At 33.3% G+C, this 20,646-nt stretch overlaps 1 protein-coding gene across 15 annotated transcripts in view; it reads right to left on the reverse strand.

Annotated features, from left to right (window-relative positions):
- Positions 1–2,014: 2,014 nt before the first annotated feature.
- Positions 2,015–20,646, reverse strand: part of LOC138336364 (uncharacterized) — a 41,470-nt gene continuing 22,838 nt past the window's right edge. For 7 of the 15 annotated variants that reach the window (XM_069285824.1, XM_069285825.1, XM_069285817.1 and 4 more), the window contains 15 exons: positions 20,443–20,601; positions 19,242–19,353; positions 18,742–18,876; positions 18,328–18,435; positions 18,089–18,195; positions 17,469–17,677; positions 16,985–17,150; positions 16,295–16,579; positions 15,679–15,940; positions 15,340–15,482; positions 14,455–14,628; positions 10,691–10,750; positions 9,852–9,894; positions 8,143–8,194; positions 2,015–6,248 (listed from right to left, as the gene is read on the reverse strand). In XM_069285824.1, the coding sequence (XP_069141925.1) occupies positions 6,226–6,248; positions 8,143–8,194; positions 9,852–9,894; positions 10,691–10,750; positions 14,455–14,628; positions 15,340–15,482; positions 15,679–15,940; positions 16,295–16,579; positions 16,985–17,150; positions 17,469–17,677; positions 18,089–18,195; positions 18,328–18,435; positions 18,742–18,876; positions 19,242–19,353; positions 20,443–20,601 (2,038 nt within the window). In that variant the 3' untranslated portion in view covers positions 2,015–6,225. Of the gene's footprint in view, positions 6,249–8,142; positions 10,320–10,690; positions 10,751–14,454; positions 14,629–15,339; positions 15,483–15,678; positions 15,941–16,294; positions 16,580–16,984; positions 17,151–17,468; positions 17,678–18,088; positions 18,196–18,327; positions 18,436–18,741; positions 18,877–19,241; positions 19,354–20,442; positions 20,602–20,646 lie in introns of all 15 variants that reach the window. The other 8 variants (XM_069285822.1, XR_011210418.1, XM_069285821.1 and 5 more) reach the window with 8 other exon arrangements.

Genomic DNA, 20,646 nt, shown 5'->3' on the forward strand with positions numbered 1-20,646 from the left:
GAACTGATCATAGATCATTATAATGTGATATAGATGTGGAACTGATCATAGATCATTATAATGTGATATAGATGTTGAACATGATCACAGATCAGTATAATGTGATATAGATGTGGAACTGATCACAGATCATTATAATGTGATATAGTTGTAGAACTAATCATAGATCATTAAAATGTGATATAGATGTGGAACTGATCATTATAATGCGATATAGATGTGGAACTAATCACACATCATTATGATGTGATATAGATGTGGAACTAATAATAGATCATTATAATGTGATATCGATTTGGAACTAATCATAGATCATTATAATGTGATTATAGATGTGGAACTAATCACAGATCATTATAATGTGATATAGATGTGGAACTGATCATAGATCATTATAATGTGATAAAGATGTGGAACTGATCATAGATCATTATAATATGATATAGATGTGGAACTGATCACAGATTATTATAATGTGATATAGATGTGGAACTGATCACAGATCATTATAATGTGATATAGATGTTGAACTGATCATAGATCATTATAATGTGATATAGATGTGGAACTGATCATAGATCCTTATAATGTGATATAGATGTGGAACTGATCATAGATCATTATAATGTGATATAGATGTGGAACTAATCATAGATCATTATAATGTGATATAGATGTGGAACTGATCATATATCATTATAATGTGATATAGATGTGGAACTGACTGATCATTATAATGTGATATAGATGTGGAACTAATCATAGATCATTATAATGTGATATAGATGTGGAACTAATCATAGATCATTATAATGTGATATAGATGTGGAAATCATGATCATTATAATGTGATATAGATGTGGAACTGATCATAGATCATTATAATGTGATATAGATGTGGAACTGATCATAGATCATTATAATGTGTGATATAGATGTGGAACTGATCATAGATCATTATAATGTGATATAGATGTGGAACTGATCATAGATCATTATAATGTGATATAGATGTGGAACTAATCACAGATCATTATAATGTGATATAGATGGGAACTAATCATATATCATTATAATGTGATATAGATGTGGAGCTGATCATAGATCATTATAATGTGATATAGATGTGGAACTGATCATAGATCATTATAATGTGAATAGATGTGGAACTGATCATAGATCATTATAATGTGATATAGATGTGAAACTGATCATAATAATGTCATTTAGATGTGGAACGTATCATATAGATATATCATTTAGATGTGGAACTTATACTGTAATAATATAATATACTGTAAACGTGAGTATATTCGAGATTTCCATGTGTTGTTTATTGTTATTATTTTCTGTTATATACATGCTATACATATTATGCCAATGCTGTATAGATGTGGAATTTATCATATCAATTCAAGATACGTTGTTTTTATTCTCCAATTTTATTTACATGTGTATTGACACGTGTGGTAAGTTGTTGAGTCAGAAACAGCACAGCTAACCCAAAGACTTCTTCTTCCACTGTATGTATTTCCGTACCTTACATATTTGCCGTGACGTAAGTTGATACATCCTTTAGAGAAATTCCAAGTATTATCACCAATATTATCAATAAACTCGTCGTAACTAAGTATATTTACTTTCCCACCATTTGGACGTCCACGGCAGGACAAACTGTATGCTGTAAGCTCAAGAAGAACTTAGAATATTTTTACTTCTGTACTCCATGTGTTCGTGGAGATTGTATACTTTTTATCGTTTCTAAGACTCCAGTATTATTTTTTTTGTATCTTCTTCATTTTGTTTATTATCTATGTTGTACTTTTCAAACTTTGACTGAAATTCTATTGAATTACAAAGTAACTCTTTAAAACTGGTGAACGAGTGTGTGTAAATACGTTTTTTTTTATTCAAACACACTCTTCAACAACCTGTTTGTTTGCAATCTCGTATTGAAATATGGTGTAAGAAATCAGTGCCTCTGTTTCCTTTGAGAATAAAATAGGAGAAAATATAAGTATTTGAATATCGTTTATTTCTGATGGTGCAGAAGTTGTTTTACAAGGCACTGGGTGGAAAACAGTAAAATATGAAAACAACCAACCAACCATCTTTGCAGTAGATGATAGTACCATTGCTGCTAGTAAGAGAACATTTTATCGTAACGAAAATTTATACATGGTAAGGTGAATTAAAACAGAATCTTTCTCCACACGTACATCTCTTCTTCACAAACATAACGATATACAATTAATCATATTCACTTCAATGTTCATACCAGCATGCCAATCTCCACAGCTGAGTGGTGAAGAATTTTAATTATTTACCCCATCTATAAGTCATGTAACTAAACATGTTTACAATGTGTCTTCTAGACAAAAATACCCATTTCATCACATATGTCCATGCCTAGTATTCTGGTTTGGCATATCCCAGAGTTACTCCCTAACGTGTACCTTCAGATGAGGCGGATACCTCTGTAATATACACCATACGTATAGATTAATTACACAATACTGTAAATAAACTTACTGTTTCGCAGTCAATAAAATGTTGCGAAAATGAAATGTCGCAAAATTGTTTTAAGTGCAGAGACAGTAGAACAATATGGCTCTAAACCGCTAAATTAAATCACAGCAAAAACAGTTTTTTGACATAAAATCGCGAAATTAAGTCACCACGGAAGTAAGTTGATTTGCAGTACAAGTTTGTATACTATTTATATCAATACTGTAAAGCCCTACCCACAAAGTAAACTCCAGGGACACGAGGGTCTTAAAATTGAAAATAAATACGATAACGTGAAAAAGATGGATGTCACTAACAAAACACATTCTAAAAAAAGTAGTAAATGATAAAAACGTACTCCCATTTACTCTTGTTACTTCTAAAGCTTATATGTTGTAATGTAACTTGCATCGGAAATTTTTATATTGTGATATTGTTTTCTTTTGTTTTAATATTATCATAAATGAAACCGCTGCAAAAAGGTATCTTATTCAATATTTATTGTTTTTATACTTTTCACGAATCATAAATATCAGAAGTATTATTGAATATTTGTTGATTGATTTGACAGCCATACCATTATCATCTTTGTCAACATAATCATCTATACACATTGCATTACGTATCTTTATTGTTACAGGCAATAGTAATACCATAATCATCATACTGGAGTATAGACACAGAGATAAAATAATTTGAAGACTGTGAACATGGTATGCGTTTAACGTCAGAATGTTTTGAGTGAATGAGGTTTGGTTTCCAGTTGTGGCATTTGCTGAACGTTTATTTTTTTTTTCGTTTTTACCCCTTTTATAACTTATGAATGTTTAAATTTTTGTTTATTTTTTTCATAACCAATGAACGATTAATATGTTTTCCCCCTTTTCATACCCTATGAGCGTTAAATATTTTTTTCTTTTTACCTTTTTCATATCCCATAAATACAAAATTTGATGACAAATGAAACGGCAGGTTACAATACAAAAACACTTCTTGTATTTAAGTTGTTGATCTGTAGAGAGTATTGATTTGTTTTCATTCAAACATGACTACATTTGCACTATAAAGATCCTTTAATAGATAGCTTAGAAGAACGAGACCTACATCGCTGACATCATTTATGCATGTAAGTAATAGGTATAGAACAGCGTGGATATGTTTATATTGATTTGGTGTACATAAATATAGAGGAAACACATTACTTTCAAACATAAATATCCATATTTTCAACTTAATACATTTGCTCATAAATCAGACTTTCACGGAGAAATAAGAATTATTTTCATAACACAAGTAAATACTGTCTTATAAATACGACTTCATCTTTATCACATATGCGCTCTACATCATATTTGGCTGAAGATTGTAAAGAAAATTATAAAGCATGTGGTTATACCTAGGGTAAAAATCAATTGACTACCTAATACAGTAAATCATCTGCGGCTGATCATCGAAGTGAGTCTAATATAATACATTGATTTAAACTTCCATAACAATACAGGTATGAATAGGAAACAAAACCGACTCAAATACTAAAATGAAACAGGTAATGAACATATGACAAAACAATGTAAATAACAGAGAGAGAAAACAAAAACAAACATTTCCAACATAAAACATAATAATGTTCAACGTATAGAACAAAGGCTATTGTGTATAAAGCAGGAAATCAACAAGTATTTGGCATTTTAATATTTGGTACAAAATTAACAGAGCTGAAGAAACAGCCTCATCTACTACATCATGGAACGTTATACAATCATATCTTACGGGTAGGTATTAATTACTACGTTTTATATGTGTAACGTCATAGTTTTCAGAGAAAACGACGGCATTTTTACTCAAAGTAATGACATCACGATCTATACGTAACCGATGTGACATGCAAATACGGTATATAATGTTATTTATATAAACATCATTAGTATGGCGGCAAATAACTTAATTCCTTATAACATACAATGTGAGCCAGTAGCTTTATTTTGTAACACTATCGTTATTATCTGTTTAGTGAAGTAGCCTCCACATGGAAGACATGGTGTCAAGTGATTAAAATTGAATTCATTTTTTATACCCACTACACATAGACCTACACTGTACCATCAATCTATAGAGAGGCTCAACAATCCACAGGGATACTGCACTTACATTTGTTTTTATGATATGAAACATTAAGTAAAGATTCCTGTGTATAGTAATAATTTGGCTTTGAAACACATCTACTTGTTTTTTATATCAGCATATCTGATTGCAAGATGTTAATACAAAGGCAATGGGCAACAGGTAATGCCTATATATTTATATTAGCCTATCTACTAGTTACAACAATGGTGAGCAGGATTGAAAAATTATATAAGTGAAATTTCGTTATGACAGCACTATAACAAGATTATACATTAAACAAGCTGACTATTTCTATATCACAGTCAATTCTCCTGCTTTGGCAAACAATACTTTTAAGTGGATAAATAAATAAAACTTTTTAACTAGAAATGAGCATACTGAAAGGTTTTCTTATAAAACACGTACAAATAATCATTCGTTCTTGTGTAAAAAAAAACAAACCCCGAGAATAATATATTGAATTTCATTATGAGCACATAAACATGGATTTATACAAAGTCCCTAGATTGATCTATTGCATCGCAGGACAGAAGAGGAAATATGTTGGCAGGTTGGTGGCGATGACTACTGAAGGGGCAAAGTATCACAGACTTCCGATCACTAGGTCTTTAGCATTTAGTTAAAACATCTAAAGAATCATCATAAACTTTAAATTACATGACTATGTTTAGACTCTTTACAAGAGTGGAACATTCAAATGTAGTTTTTACTTAATCTATGCAAGTTAAAATCTTTCTAATTCTTAAAATAGTTAAATGATACTAAAAAATCAAAAATCAAAAATCTTATAACATTACATCACATTGACGAAACCTAAGGTTTTGTCTTGATGAAATTAATATTAAATATAAATAACAAATGAAACGCAAATTTAACTAGAATTTAACAGGTTTAAAAGTAGCAAATAAAAAATAGATGCTTTTCCTAATTTAATAAGGAATTCTTGTAATTTTAGGCCACGAATCAATTCGGAGTTTTAGGCAAGCTATGATAAAATTCTCAATTATCTGAAAGAGGTAAAAGGATATAACAGACAAAATATCAGGCACTATAGTATAGTAAAGTGTTCCCACCGCTATTGGCACATGTCTATATATAGCTTATGGTACATGTAATCAATATGTCAGACAGAGCCCATCAGTATACCCAAAACATGCCAGTCTGTTCCCTGTATAATTCATGGCAGTCAATCACAGTGATCTTGCTCAGTAATTTTATGGTCTGTGAGATTAAGATCCTACTAGATGGTGCCTTATCCCATGCTGAGGTATGTCGTAATGTTCCTGGTCATTTATACTGTCACATGATCAATACCCAGTCACATGACCCAATACCCACAGTCACATGACCATGATCAATTGTCACAATTATGACCAAATGTCAGCAGTCACATAACTAACATCTACATTCACATGGCTAATGTTCATTGTCATGCGACCACCGTTATTGTCACATGTTTTACCGTCCACAATCACATGGCTAACATACATAGTCACAGTCACGTGACGGTTCCCTGCATCCTCCTTCCTGGAGCTGATAAGTGACGTCGGATATCGAGTTGTCGGAATCCCCCGGGGGATAGACTCATGGTTATCACTCTAGTGGACTCCAGCTTTCTACAAAGAGAAAATCACACAGACAAGATAAATAATATATTTCAAGAAGCACTGAAATATGTTGTATGGGGAAAACACCGTACCAATATTACATCAATGTTTGGATAGTTTATTGTTTATTGCTCAACTTCATTTCGAAATTCTGTGCTAAAACAAAAATACCAATACTTAAGAACATGGCATACTTAGTGTACTTTGAGAAATGTCGATCGTAACAATGTTTATACAATTGTAATTTCGGATTTTTAGACAAAATAGTTTTATATACAGACAGGAAAGGTAACGCCAAACCAGATGTGGCAGGCTGTTAATAAGTAAGGATGGGGAAGGAAAGATAAATAGGATAGACAGTGGAAAGGATAGATAAACAGGATGGATAGTGGAAAGAGGATGGACACCGCGAATCGCAGGACAGAAAAGAGACGCATGAATGAAAACACAAACATAAAAAAGGGAATACAACCCGTATAAATATGTAAAAAAAATAATGCCATATAAACAAAAAAAAGAGAATGTAACCAGTGTAAATAAAAAAATAATGCCATATAAACAATAAAAAAGAGATAATATAACCTGTTTTAATATAAAAATAATGCCATATAAACAATGTCAAAAATAAATATTCTATGGTTTACCCCTGGTTGATTCAACAAGCTTCAGACCATGATTATCTTGGTACACTGTGAAGTAGTTCAAAATGTTTGTATTCAATACTGTATGGTATTTCCAGTAACTACTCTTTCTTGGTGAGGTAATGAAATGTCAATAAGTATATTCATAGCTATCCTCACATAACTATCTAATATTGTATACAAACTTATTTGCACATCAACGGCATGACTAAATTCTGTAAATTTTCAGCCTCAAAATAAATCGCTGCGAAGTTTTAACTACAAGTACTATAAATTGTGAAATCAGTATTGCTGTGAAAAAGGTATTAGACATGACAAAGTAAAACGTAAGTTGTCACAAAAACCCTACAGTTTATAGAGGCTTTAAAATAGTTTCTTTTAAATTACAGTATTTCAACAAAGTTTAAAGTAACATGCGTTAGGGATATCAAATATATGAATTCACATATCATTCTTTTTAAAACGTTAAAAAAAGGTGGTGTCCACCTGGCTTTGTTATGTCCAGTTTTTGAAACTGGATGAAAGTAATTACAGACCTACAGCTAGTACCAAGCAACTATCCAACTTTGTATTCCAACTCTCGACACAGAGTACAAGGCTATCGTGACCCCTATTATTTGGACAAAACATTAAGTATTGGATCGTTTGATCAGTTCAAGGGTTTTGGCACTATGAGATGCTGAAATGTAGCATATAATTTAACATGGACAGTATTCAGTACTTGCTAACACAGTTATCTACCCTTGCATTTAGGCATTGATTGTGACGTCCTGTGTTTGCGAGCGTAACGTCGTACTTTTCAGAGAAAACGATGTGAATTTGCTAACAAAATAATGAAATCACCATCAATAACTATCAGCAAAGAAGGTAACTATGGTACACTGGCAATTCAAAACATCCACATGAAATTCACGTGAATTTAACGTGAAATTCATGTGAAACTTTTTACGTGAAATTCACTTTTTTGCACCGGTTCATGCTAAATTTCCACGTTATTCCCGTGAAGAAACATTATAAGCGTACGTAGAGATGGACTAATAGGTATATGGCATGGTTTAATATATAGACACATTGGACAGTAAGGAGCGCACAGGGACAGACCTCTCCCCTCACCAGTTAAACCTGAAGTTCTGAGTACAAATAGTGATAGAAAATGGACGTGAGATTATAGAAAAATCAACATTTAGCGTAAACAATAAATAGTATATCATACAGAGCCCATGCAAAGACAATATACCAATTCAACATCACCGCCAAATTACCTGGAGAGTCGTAAGATGGGGAACATATGGTCGATGGCTGTGCAAGCGAGATCTGTTCAAATGGAAACACCTGCACATTTACGCACAAATAACGCATGCATTTTTACATTACAGTGATGAAGCTACATGGCATCGGTTTTAATCATGCTTTGCATTACTATGGTTAAAAATGCAGACATTGTCATTACATGTACATGAAATAGTATGTCCTGCAAAGCTGCTACAATATATTTTTATAGATATATAAATATATTCTGAGAAAACTACTAGCTTCATAAGTCTCAATTTTGTTTTCGAAAAATGCAATATCATCTAAATTATACAAAAGAAAGGACAACTTTAACTAAAACTTAAACAAATTAAGACAATATGATTTTTAGTTGTACAATATAAATGAAAGAAAATAACATTAAAAAACAAGCAGTTCTAATTTGTTTAATTCTAAATTTCTACCTACACAAATAAACAATTATTTCAAAGCAAATTTGTTTTAGGACGTAATGTAAGAAGTACTATATCCTCCAAGTAACATAAAATCAAATTTCCAAGCAAAGCTTCCGTCAACCACCACACTGCTAGCCAACAAAGCACATATATTACAATTAACAAACACAGGACAAATGATGACTTGTATCGGTGAATGGTGAGGGAGGGTTAGGGACATTTGACGTAACATCCGGTGATGAATTTACATCAGGTTAGGGACATTTGACGTAACATCCGGTGATAGATTTACATCAGGTTAGGGACATATGATGCTACATATCATTTTAAGGGATTTACAGCAGGTTTGAAAGATAAGTGGGGTCAACATTCGTGTGGGGATTCCTAGTGGGACCAACATTCTTGTGAAGGATTCATGGCGAGTTTGAAACGTGGGATCAACATTCTTGAGGGGGATTCATTCGTATGGATGATTTAAAGCATGTCAGTGATGATTACCAGGACATCCTGTGGTGGAATTTCATATCACGTTAGTTAGGGACATGTGACATCAAAAGGGTTTACATAAGGGAACATTTGGGGCATGCATATATTATAAATTGGTAGTGCATATTGAACATCACGATGTATGGGAAGGAATGTGAGAGAGCAAGTGAAGGTTTCTGTTAAAACCTGGACCCAGTTTCATGAACATTCCTTAAATTTAAGGAATCCCTTAACTTAAAATTCTCCATATGAAAGCATTACGGATATAAGGAAGGCTCCTTAACTTAAGATTTTCCCTTAATTTCTGTAATGCTTTCCTATTGAGAATTCTAAGTTAAGGAATTTCTTAAAGTTGAGGAATGTTCATGAAACTGGGCCATGATTATCATTTGTAATATTTAGTCCTTGCAGATGGAACATACACAGAGTGACAACTGCACAGGAAGGAAGAATGCATGCTGGGTTCCAAATGGTTGGTATGTTACAACAGCAATATTTTCAATTGTGACATGTCGCATTGGTGATAAGTTAGTCAGTTCTGACTTTGTCCTAAAACCATATCAAAGAATCATTCTAAAAATAAATAAAAAAATTTAAATTAAAAAAATTGTCTACTGTAAACACAAAATATTATCCACAAAATTTTACTGGAAAAATTAAATCATTAAAGAAAATTCAGCATAATTTTATGAACACAAAATCAGCCTTCTAATGTCTACATTATGTGAGTTAAATCAAACATGCTATATACAGCCTCGTCAAACCATGGTAAAAGATACCTTAAAGCTAGAGTATGCAGTCATGCATCTGCTGCTTATAACCCTACAACAAGCAGGGTTTGCTATCACCACAGCACAGGAAAAGACACAACAAATTGATTGCCTATAAGTTTATTTCAAGGTAAGGTATGAAACTTTACTAAATATTTTACTCATAGAAGTTATCATTTGAATGTATACAATATAGTATATAACGTTTTAGGTCTTACAAAATTAGTATAAAATCTTAATAGAAATTATATATTTTATTTCTAAAAATCATTTTAACTATTATAGATAAAATTTGCGTTCTTATAACTGCAAGAATCCCTAGTCTATCCATGCCCATATTTATGATAATAGTACGGGGTGAATCATGCACTTTGCTCGTGAATTTTAGCTTCTACAGATTATAATATTTCTGACCAGTAATACCAAGGCCTTTTTTTAGTCTTCTGATTTATATATCTCTGATATTTTCCAATGTTGCTGAAAGTTTAATTCAAAATCATTTTTACGTTACGAGTTAATTTCATTTTGCTTTTGATAAAAATATTAATTAATTTTGATTTTAAATTTTCTAATAAATATATTACTAGGATATAAGTACAAACATATAAAGAAGATAAAAGCAGTACTCTCTGCATTTACACCAAATCTTTGAGAGAGAAAAGATATATGATTGAATTCAAAACCCGAAACCCAGAAGTTATTCATAAATCTGAACGTAATAAAAAGAAGAAATAAAAACGAATGTATTATGAAATAGAGGACGTTATGTCAGAGAACGTTTAGGTTATGTGATAACAACCACAAGCTATCGTGAATGTGACTTATACATGGGGTATTTCACCGGTTACCTCTTCTTCGTGGTTTGCTGTTGCATATTAAGCAAGGGTCCAAGACGAACATAAATCTCCCTGGGTTGGGAAGAAAGAGAATACGAATGTTATTATCGTTGGCCGTATAGTCTCGCATGTAACTGAAAAATGTCATCTTAAAAAGCTATACACGAAATAACAAAATGATCCAGCAACTCATTAATGACTATTAAGTATTTCATTGAATTATAGAGTAAAACATGCAAAGAACATCAACCTCAGCCCCTAAATCTGTAAACCTTGATCATCCGCTTGAGTGACATGAAAGGCAGTAACTTTGGTTGATCAGTTAATGTTTGAAATGAACATGAACATGAACTTAACGACATTTTATAGTATGCTATATAAATATACAAGGGGCACTGGAAGTTTCATCTTGAAGGCCAGAGACGATTTCCATGCAAACAAATTCATGGACTATGATGTCAATAAGGTTATTTTTCACCTTCCATGAAGACATATTGTATGTGGGTTTTTTTAAACAATGACAGAGCTGAATGTTAGCTGGCTGTGATTTTATACATGTCTATAATGTCATTGTACTTGTATACATCTATAAGTGATATAAGTGATATGACATGATAAAGGTTTGAGGAGAAAATCTGACACCACATCCAGCAGGGTGTGAATAGTTCCCAGAGGAAAGTGATCGGTGCAAATCGTAGTTAGGGAAGGGAGGTCAAGCTAGACTACACAGGGAACTAACTCATAGCTGGTACAATAATGTTATAAAGCTGGGAGAAGCAATATAAATTTCATGGAATTAAAACAGAGAAACTTAAAATGAGGCTAAAACTATTTTCACTAAAAATGCCTTTCAGAGTACGTTGTATGCATAAGTTTTTACTCCAGTAACTCTATATTTGGCTTTCTCCACAAATTTCAAACAGTCGATTAAATTGTCTTCTGTTCTACGAACAATAGTGGGCTTGTGTTCAATAGCATAAACAGAAAAAATCATTACAAATTCATAACTTTTTTTTCACACAGAAAACAGCGTCAATTAGGAAAGTTACTTCAATTAGGAAAGTTACTCCAATTAGGAAAGTTACACCAAGTTACGGTAAGTACATTTATAACAGTTCATTCATAATTGATAAACTTATTACCATGTATAATTATCTTCACCGGGTAACCTCAGTGATACAAATCGATAACCTTCCTTAGCTTTTTTCTGACATAATCCTTCTACTTATGTATTTACTTAATTCCTGAACTTATAAACAACTCTCAATAAGAAAATATTACAGATATCAAAGATCTCTAAAACTCTTTTTATCAAAAATTCTGTTTTGTCATTTCTTTTAAATTCAGGTATACAAATTTTGTTTAAGTAATGCAATGCAACAAATTATCCTCAATGTTTGAAATAGAATTCTGTAAGCATACTTATTTTGGCGATTATATTTAGCACAAAATTGATTTTGAACAGGTCATAGCAGTGATAGCGCAAAATACATGTATTTAATGCAAAATAAGCTAAAATATCACTACCGCTAAAATATGTATGTTTATAGTATATACTTATACATGTAGTAGTAATCTTAGCCCCAATGAAACAATGTTATAGTAATTGTTGCAAGCAACACAAATCCCCTGCCGTCAATTACATTTTCTTACATATGGCAAGTTATTATTGAGTTATGCTATCATTGTACAAAGTTATTGTCCGGAAACTACAATTTTTGAAACAATCTCTTTTTAGTAACAATGACTTTTGTACTTGATCTTTTGACCCCAAATTCAATTCCAACTTGTAATCTCTCATATGCTACCATTGTGTGAGGTTTGATCGAAATATCTTGATGTGTTGTCAAGTTATAGTCTGGAAATTGATATTTTGTGAAACCATTTATTTTTAGTAGTAATGACCTTTGTAGTTGACCTTTTGACCCCAAATTCAATCCCAAGCTGTATTCACTAATATATATGCTACCATTAAGTTTGATCAAAATCTGTTCATGTGTTCTCAAGTTATCATCTGGAAACAATTTTTTTTAGTAACAGCAACCTTTTTGGTCGACAATTTGACCCCAAATTCAATCCCAAGCTGTATTTTTCCATATGCTATCATTGTATGAAGTTTGATTAGAATCCATCCATTCGTTCTCATCTGGAAACCAAATGTGGACAGACAGACTGAAGGGAAAGAACAATATAGTCGACTCCGGTTTCACCGGCAAGGGACTAATTAGCTTATTTGTTTCTAATAATGAATAATCAAAGAGTCCAACAAGTACCATGTAGAGTTCTATAATGAAATTCTGTTTGTATCCACATTTTACAGATTTGCAAGACTACGTACGTCAGTCATAAAAGTGATGACTGCAGCAATATTTGTATACATAATTCAAAGTGTAGTGATATTTATAGACCATAATCTCTTCAGTTGTCTCCGAGTCTCATAAAGTGTAGAAAATATGTTTTATTTCTGGTGTAAATGAATACAATCAATACCTTATCATGCTTAAAATGTCCTTTGATGTTTTAACATGAAGGGTATATTTGAAGTTGGAAACTAAAATCTTATTTGTTCCACTATATGGTGCTACATCTATTCTGTACAATTGGAATGAACATGTAAAAAATACCAAAATAACCCAGCTCTTTGCAGAGTCCTATGTAACTTATTCATCCCTAAAAATTCATAATGAAATATTCCAGCCTTTGACTCATAAGAGTCCAAATGTGTCTTCAAGGGTGAAAGAATTCAGACATACCATAGGACAGATGCTTGCCATATTTAAATTAAAAGTTACCTATTTCATTTTGATTTATTCTTTATGTATATTCTTTATTCAGGATAGTATTTTTTATTTTGGTGATGTTATAATCCCTTAAGTACAGTATTACAAGGTTAAATAAATAACATTAATAACAACAGTTTTAACATGACTATTTCTGACCAATCCATCCCCACACAGCACCTCTACCCTGACCTGTAATCAGTCCATATTCAACGTGAAACCAAATATAGGCTTTTTTTCAAATCAGAATTAATGCATTAATCATTTTGTCTAATGAAACAATCTTGGCAGCAAAATGTGTATGATGTGATAGATTATGGACTTATCACAGGTAAGTGACACCATAACCAAGGTCCCAAAATCCATCTCAATACTGCTAATACTACAGTGACTATTTATTCTCCTGACTACTAGCTATCCCTTTTTTCCTCTTCCTTCTATGTCTCTCCTTGTAGATACCCAAGACCTGAGAATGTTTTTGTCTTCCCCATTAGCAGTGTCCTGTTGTACATCCACTCCCACCTACAACTGTTTTTGCCACCTTCTACAAGCTCTTTAATTTTGCATCTTTTCCTACAACTTTTTCGGTTTTGTCCCTCTTCCTTCAGTTATTTTACTTCTTTTATTCACCCAAAACCCCTTTAATTTTGCCCCCCATCCTTACATCCTTTTAGAAGTTAAACCCCTCCTACAAGAGCATCCTTCTCTTTCACCCCATTATTTCCAACTCTTCGACCAAATGCAACTCCCCTTCTATCTTTGTTTTCATGTCTCTCAACCTTCACTGATAAAATATCTATCACATACGTGCTTTCCCTCCTCATGTACCTTATACTAGTAGTAAACTGCAGGCACCACTCTCCATCCATATTCTTTGTGGTTCCCAATCCTCCCCCATTTTCTCCCTCTTTATCTTCCCAGTATCACATACCCTTGTTAATAATTAAACAATGCTGACCTCCACTGAGCCCTGAGAGGAAGTTCTAAGATACTTACTTGACTTGGTCAATCATGTCTTTGCCATTATCGGAGGAGGAGCCTGGACGTTTGATTGGCACCAGTGAACTATCCAATGAGGTTCCTGTTCCGGGATGGCCAAACTTGTCAACACCAGCACCACCTATTTCTCCTCCCCAAGCTGACCGCATACCACTATGGCCCCGAGATGGACTAGAACAGTGAGAAGCAAGTTTTCACTTTCTCAACAAATACTAATGGTAAGTTTTAGCAATAAGATTATTCATATTTTAAACAAAATTCTTTTTGGCATAATCAAACTTTATTGCAAAATTGATTTAAACTGGATAACACCGTGATAAAATTGCGGATTTGTGATAACTGCTACACTAGATACATAGAAAATAAATGAGCACAATTATATTAAAGCACAAAATGCCTGGCATAAAAATATGCTGAAAATTTGTACATAAATTGTATTTAAAGGACAGTGTATAGCATTTACATAAGTTTTCTGGATGATTTTGGGATATTGCACAATTCTTGATTTCAAGTATGTCTGAATTGGTGTCTGCAGAGTTTCTATACAGAACCATAAGTTTTAATCTAAGATGTAATGAGAAACTTTCCAAAGATATCTACACATATATGTATATATCATCAGAGTTATTTCCCTTGTAACCATATAATAAATCCTTTGAATGGATACAATATATGGTATGTTTAAAATATGTTTATGACATATTCTTTATTGGTAAATGCAAATAAAATAACCAAATCTATCACTAAAAGATATACTAATATAATGTCCAGTTAAGTGGCTTTGAAATCAAAGTATAAACAAAACATGATGTATTTTAGTAATGAAATTTTGATTGAAACAGCTATTTTTTTCTCTTTGAAAATTAAGGCAAATCAATATACCTGAATCTAAAATCTCTAGGCAAAGAATATCCTTGCATTGCTTGAACCCTTGACTTCATAATCTGTTTCCTAAAGTCTTTCCTCGCATTTCCGTAACCATTGAAAATGTGATCACAGAATAGCAGCTTCCCGTTGAGGTACATCTGCAATGAAACATTTAATGATAATAAAAAATGTGATGAAACAAGATATCAGAAAACAACAAGTTCAATATTTATAGGGTCAGTTCATTGCATAGTTTAGATTTCATACTATAAGCCTTTCAAGCTTTTATTTTACCAGAAACATTCCTGGGATGACATGGTGTTGTGTGAATAGAAATGGCTGTGTGTTACTTGCCAGAAACATTCCAGGGACTACATTGTGTGGGGTGAGTAGAAGTGGCTGCGTGTTACTTACCAGAAACATTCCAGGGACTACATTGTGTCGGGTAAGTAGAAGAGGCTGAGTGTGGTCAGATCCCTCAGCAGCAGTAGTGATATCATATTGTAAAAGTCTGAACAAGTCACCCCTACACTGAACACATGGCTTGGTACGATTCCTATTACAACTCATATAGATCTCCTCCACCATCTTCTCACCCGCCGTGGAGTACGGAAATCTGTGTTACAATGTGTAAATCTATTAGTAATTATAAAACACAGCATAGAACTTAAAATACAATGTACAAAATAAAGATTATAATACTGTGCCATAAAAAATTCCAGTAATAATGAAGTGCATTCTGATGAAAATTTTACATTTTACATTGCACATGTACCTAAACTGAAATTGTCATCACTGTTTTATTATGGTGGAGAAAAAATAAGTGGAGTAGATTGATATCACTTTTTTTTAACCTCATGACAAGAACAGACCATTTTACTATAAAGCTTTCCTTAATTCAGCAATGCTGATTTGTATTTTCGGAAATGCACGATCAATAATTAGAAGTATTAAATGATTTGTCACTTACATAGAAGAGATCACTTCGATGACTACAATCTGACCGTCTGGCACTTCTGTCTGAATAAATGTGTCGTACTCCAGGTCCATGATCTGTGGTACGACGTGACGACTACAGCGACAGATTGGCCGCTCCAGACCTAACATGGCCTGTCGTATGGCCACAGGACATGGGCTCTTCATTAGGGACATCAGCTCAGTGTTGGGGTTGGCAGTGGCGATGGTGTACTGGCGGGACAGAGGCGCACTGGACAAAGGCGTCCTGGTACCTCTGGATGAATGTTTACCAGCAGAGCTATGGTAACAAAACAAATTCTATAATCACACACAATTTTCCATTGTAATTGTAATTAAAAACTCATCATTCTGTTTCATTCAATGGTTGCTAATGTGAAAAATATGATATTTGATACTGAAGTAAAAACATCTACATTAAACTTTTAAACATCAATCCTAATTTTATTCTATAAAATTTTAATGTGGTTGAAACTCATACCTGCATGGTAACAGGAAATATTGCATCTCAAAATACCTCCATATTTCGAATATTTAATTATGAGTACATGGAGATCTTTTACTGTCATAACTAAATTTTTACGGTAATTTATTTGTTGTTTATCGTACAATTCAGTCTGTTCATACATGTTTATCACAAGTTCAAGACAAGAAATCAAAAGGTGAAAATAAAAGAGAAACGTACTGTGTTAATCTTTCAAACATGGCAATGGCTGTCGGGGAAACGTCGCCACCAGCATCAGTAGCGTCATCCTCAAATTTAACATTAGATGGCGCTGCACTCTTCTTCCGAGATTCAATCACCTCAAATTCACCATCTAGACTCTTAGCAGACCTACTCCTCGCTTTTACTGGATAAAACAAATACAGAAATAAATAATTTGAGTTCCACTTTTACCTTTAATTTAGTGTTAAAAATTCACAAATACTTTTGCTGCTAATTTATATAAAGACCAATTTTATTGATAAGAATTTCTATCAAAAAATATGGAAAAGATTGTGAATTTAGAATAAAAAGGAAATCTCAATATTGAGTAGCCACAAAAGACAGTTGGTTTACAGCATAAAAATCATTTTAAAGCTGCAAAAGTGCAAAATATTCTGTTTAAATATATTTTTGTGATAAATATTTAAGAATAAATAAGATAACATGTGAATCTGATGCTTACTTAGAGGAGCGGATGGTATTCGTCCGTGGTTTGGACTGACCAGTTCCATATCCACGCGGCGACTTAGTTGGTCGTTGTCAGAAAGCTGTGCTGATTTGATGGTCCTCTTCTTCGTACTATACTCTGGATATTCATTCATACAGCTGATGTAGGGAGAGGTAAGACCGACAGCCAGACGATAATGTTCCATCCACTCCTCTACCAAACCCCTGATAATACAACAGGTAAAATATCAACACAACATCAAGGTATCCTGTAAATAAACTTTTGTGAGTGATTTACTTTCATGAAATTGATGATGAAAGTAAAATATCTGCAAATGAATTCCTTTCTTATATCATAAAACCTAAGTTCTTTTCAATTTTTAAATCCGCAAAAATAAATCTTTGCTAACTTGTTTTGAAACAATAGCCGTGAAAAATCAAAAACCCTTAAATAAAGTTGGTTTACCGTACAGAATCATTGAAATATTTAATTAGAATATCTATAGAGTGAATAATGAAGTACAATACCATAGCTGCTGATACAAATACAAAAGGCTGTCTAGGTTACTTTGACAGAAAGTTGAACTACTAGTAAATTGTGGCCTTAGACATTTTAGAAGATTCCCAGTGACTTACTTGGCTTTCCGCTGTAGTTTGGCTAAGTCCCTATCATTCTCACCATCATATTGGAATGAAAATTCAAGTAGTTTCTGGATCTCTGGATGATGGCTACGACCATGGTGCTACAAAATTGTGAATTAAAATGTGAGTAGTATTTCATAAGGACAGGTTGTTTTCTATTTTCACTAAGGGGAGACAACTTTTAATAAACTATTGACGAATAAGAAAACGTGTTATCATTACAGCTTTCTTACCTTCTTCTTCTGGTTTTTACTTTTTCTACTTGGTTTTGGTGCAAACAATCTCATTAAATCTTTGGCAGCTCGAGAGGAAAAGGGAAAGGATGCGGTCAACAGTTGTTCCTGGAATAAAACATCTCATTCATAAATAGTGGATATACAGTAGTGATATTGGGGAATGGTATCACAACAAAGTTTTCTCTCAACATAATTTTCTGTCTCATGGAAATGACAAATTATTTCTATTGTTATTAAATACCTTGCTAGATGAAATGGAAATACTGGCATTATTTTATTAACAGAAAGAGTAATTTTGCTTCCTCCAGAAATTTAATACCCTTTAATACTAAAAGGTGCAAGGAGGATAGATATATTTGTAAGCTGCAGTAACTAAGATACTACGATAATGACCTGTGCACTCAAACTTACATTTTCATCGCCAGGTTTATACTCCACCGCCCCGGGGGTAGCGATGAGGGAGAATCTGGCAACTTCTTTATTGCAGTTGAATATCATAGACATCAATTGTTGACCAGAACATCTGAACAGGAGAGATCCATTCATCTGGAAATAAGGAAACATATAGTAATATTTGATCAATTGTTATTATCTCTGGCTTGATGAAAAAAATCAGATTATCAGGAGGTCAGGCCCTGATTTCTCGAAACAAAAGTGCAGACTTAAGTCAAAACTTAAGTTTTTCTCCTCATGTAACTTAAATTGCAATTTATGACTTAAGTCAGTTTTTGACTTAAGTTTATTTTGAGAAATCGGCCTGTATTAGGATTAAGCAGTACAAAATCTGTAAGGACGATGTCTTCTACCTGCTTTGTCAACTTATCAAATTCTAGTCTTGCTTTTTGAGTAGGATACCATAGAAGGGGGAGGGGACTGAAGGGTGAATGAGTTTAGGAAATGTGATAAAATACCTGATATGTGACTGGAGCAAATGTTTTCATGGTTGTGGTTGGCCACTTCCACTTTCTGAGTACAGAACCATCATCTAATGCCTCATGGCCGCCCTTCTCAGTCACCAGAACACTGTAAAATAGGCAGACATAAACATTTGGTACGTAGTTCAGGCAATCTAATGTTCTACTTATAAAACAAAACATGCCTTTACTAGCCTTTACAAATAAAGCTTATTTAAGTACAATTTGGCCCATTGGGCCTCTTAGAATTCTAAAATTCCAGTAGTGGTTTTTTTCTTTTTATAGTTTTAAATGATGGAGTGCCCGTACCTAAAACAACACTTATAGTCAGGAATCAATGTCAGATGTCAAGGATATCAGCATTTATTTCAGTACTCCGATTTCTGTACAATGCCTTAATAGTTAAAAGACTTTCATCAGCAAAAAAAATTATCATAGTGCTACAATATCAGGCCATCCAGTAGACTACAAAGAATGTATTGTTTTATGACTCTAAAAAGTAAGATTTGACTCTGGGGTTTGAAGAACATGTCTATTTGTCATATGTTTTGTCGCTTTAGATTTCTGAGAAATGGTTATTTGACTTCTGAAACTGCTAAAAGTCAAGGGCCAACTGTATGCCCTGACAGTGCTAGTATTTTACATGAGCTCTCTTCTATCCAAGAGACAAGTTAAAGGCATCAAAGTACACACTGTATCCAACAATCACTGAAATTTCAGGTCAATGTTTTCATTAGGTTGGCAGTTTTTATGACTTACCGAATGACTCCATTTTCATCCGTAGCAGACACCCTTGCCATTTGGAGTAAAACATGCCAGCATCTTTGATTCGGGTCCATCGTCATAAGCTAGATATCAAGGTAGTGTCCTAAAAGGTCGTCCTACAAAACCCAGCGGCAGTGTAAACTATAGCTTTGTGATTTTATGACTCTAAAAAGTAAGATTTGACTCTGGGGTTTGAAGAACATTGTCTATTTGTCATATGTTTTGTCGCTTTAGATTTCTGAGAAATGGTTATTTGACTTCTGAAACTGCTAAAAGTCAAGGGCCAACTGTATGCCCTGACAGTGCTAGTATTTTACATGAGCTCTCTTCTATCCAAGAGACAAGTTAAAGGCATCAAAGTACACACTGTATCCAACAATCACTGAAATTTCAGGTCAATGTTTTCATTAGGTTGGCAGTTTTTATGACTTACCGAATGACTCCATTTTCTCCGTAGCAGACACCCTTGCCATTTGGAGTAAAACATGCCAGCATCTTTGATTCGGGTCCATCGTCATAAGCTAGAAGGTAGTGTCCTGGTCGTCCAAACCCAGCGGCAGTGTAAACTATAGCTTTGTAACCAGAGGGATAGCTTCAAACGGTCAAGGTTAAATAGATACCTAGCACATTATAACAC

This window comes from Argopecten irradians, chromosome 12 (genome assembly GCF_041381155.1).
Source record: "Argopecten irradians isolate NY chromosome 12, Ai_NY, whole genome shotgun sequence".
In the NCBI taxonomy this organism is placed as follows: Eukaryota; Metazoa; Mollusca; class Bivalvia; order Pectinida; family Pectinidae; genus Argopecten; species Argopecten irradians.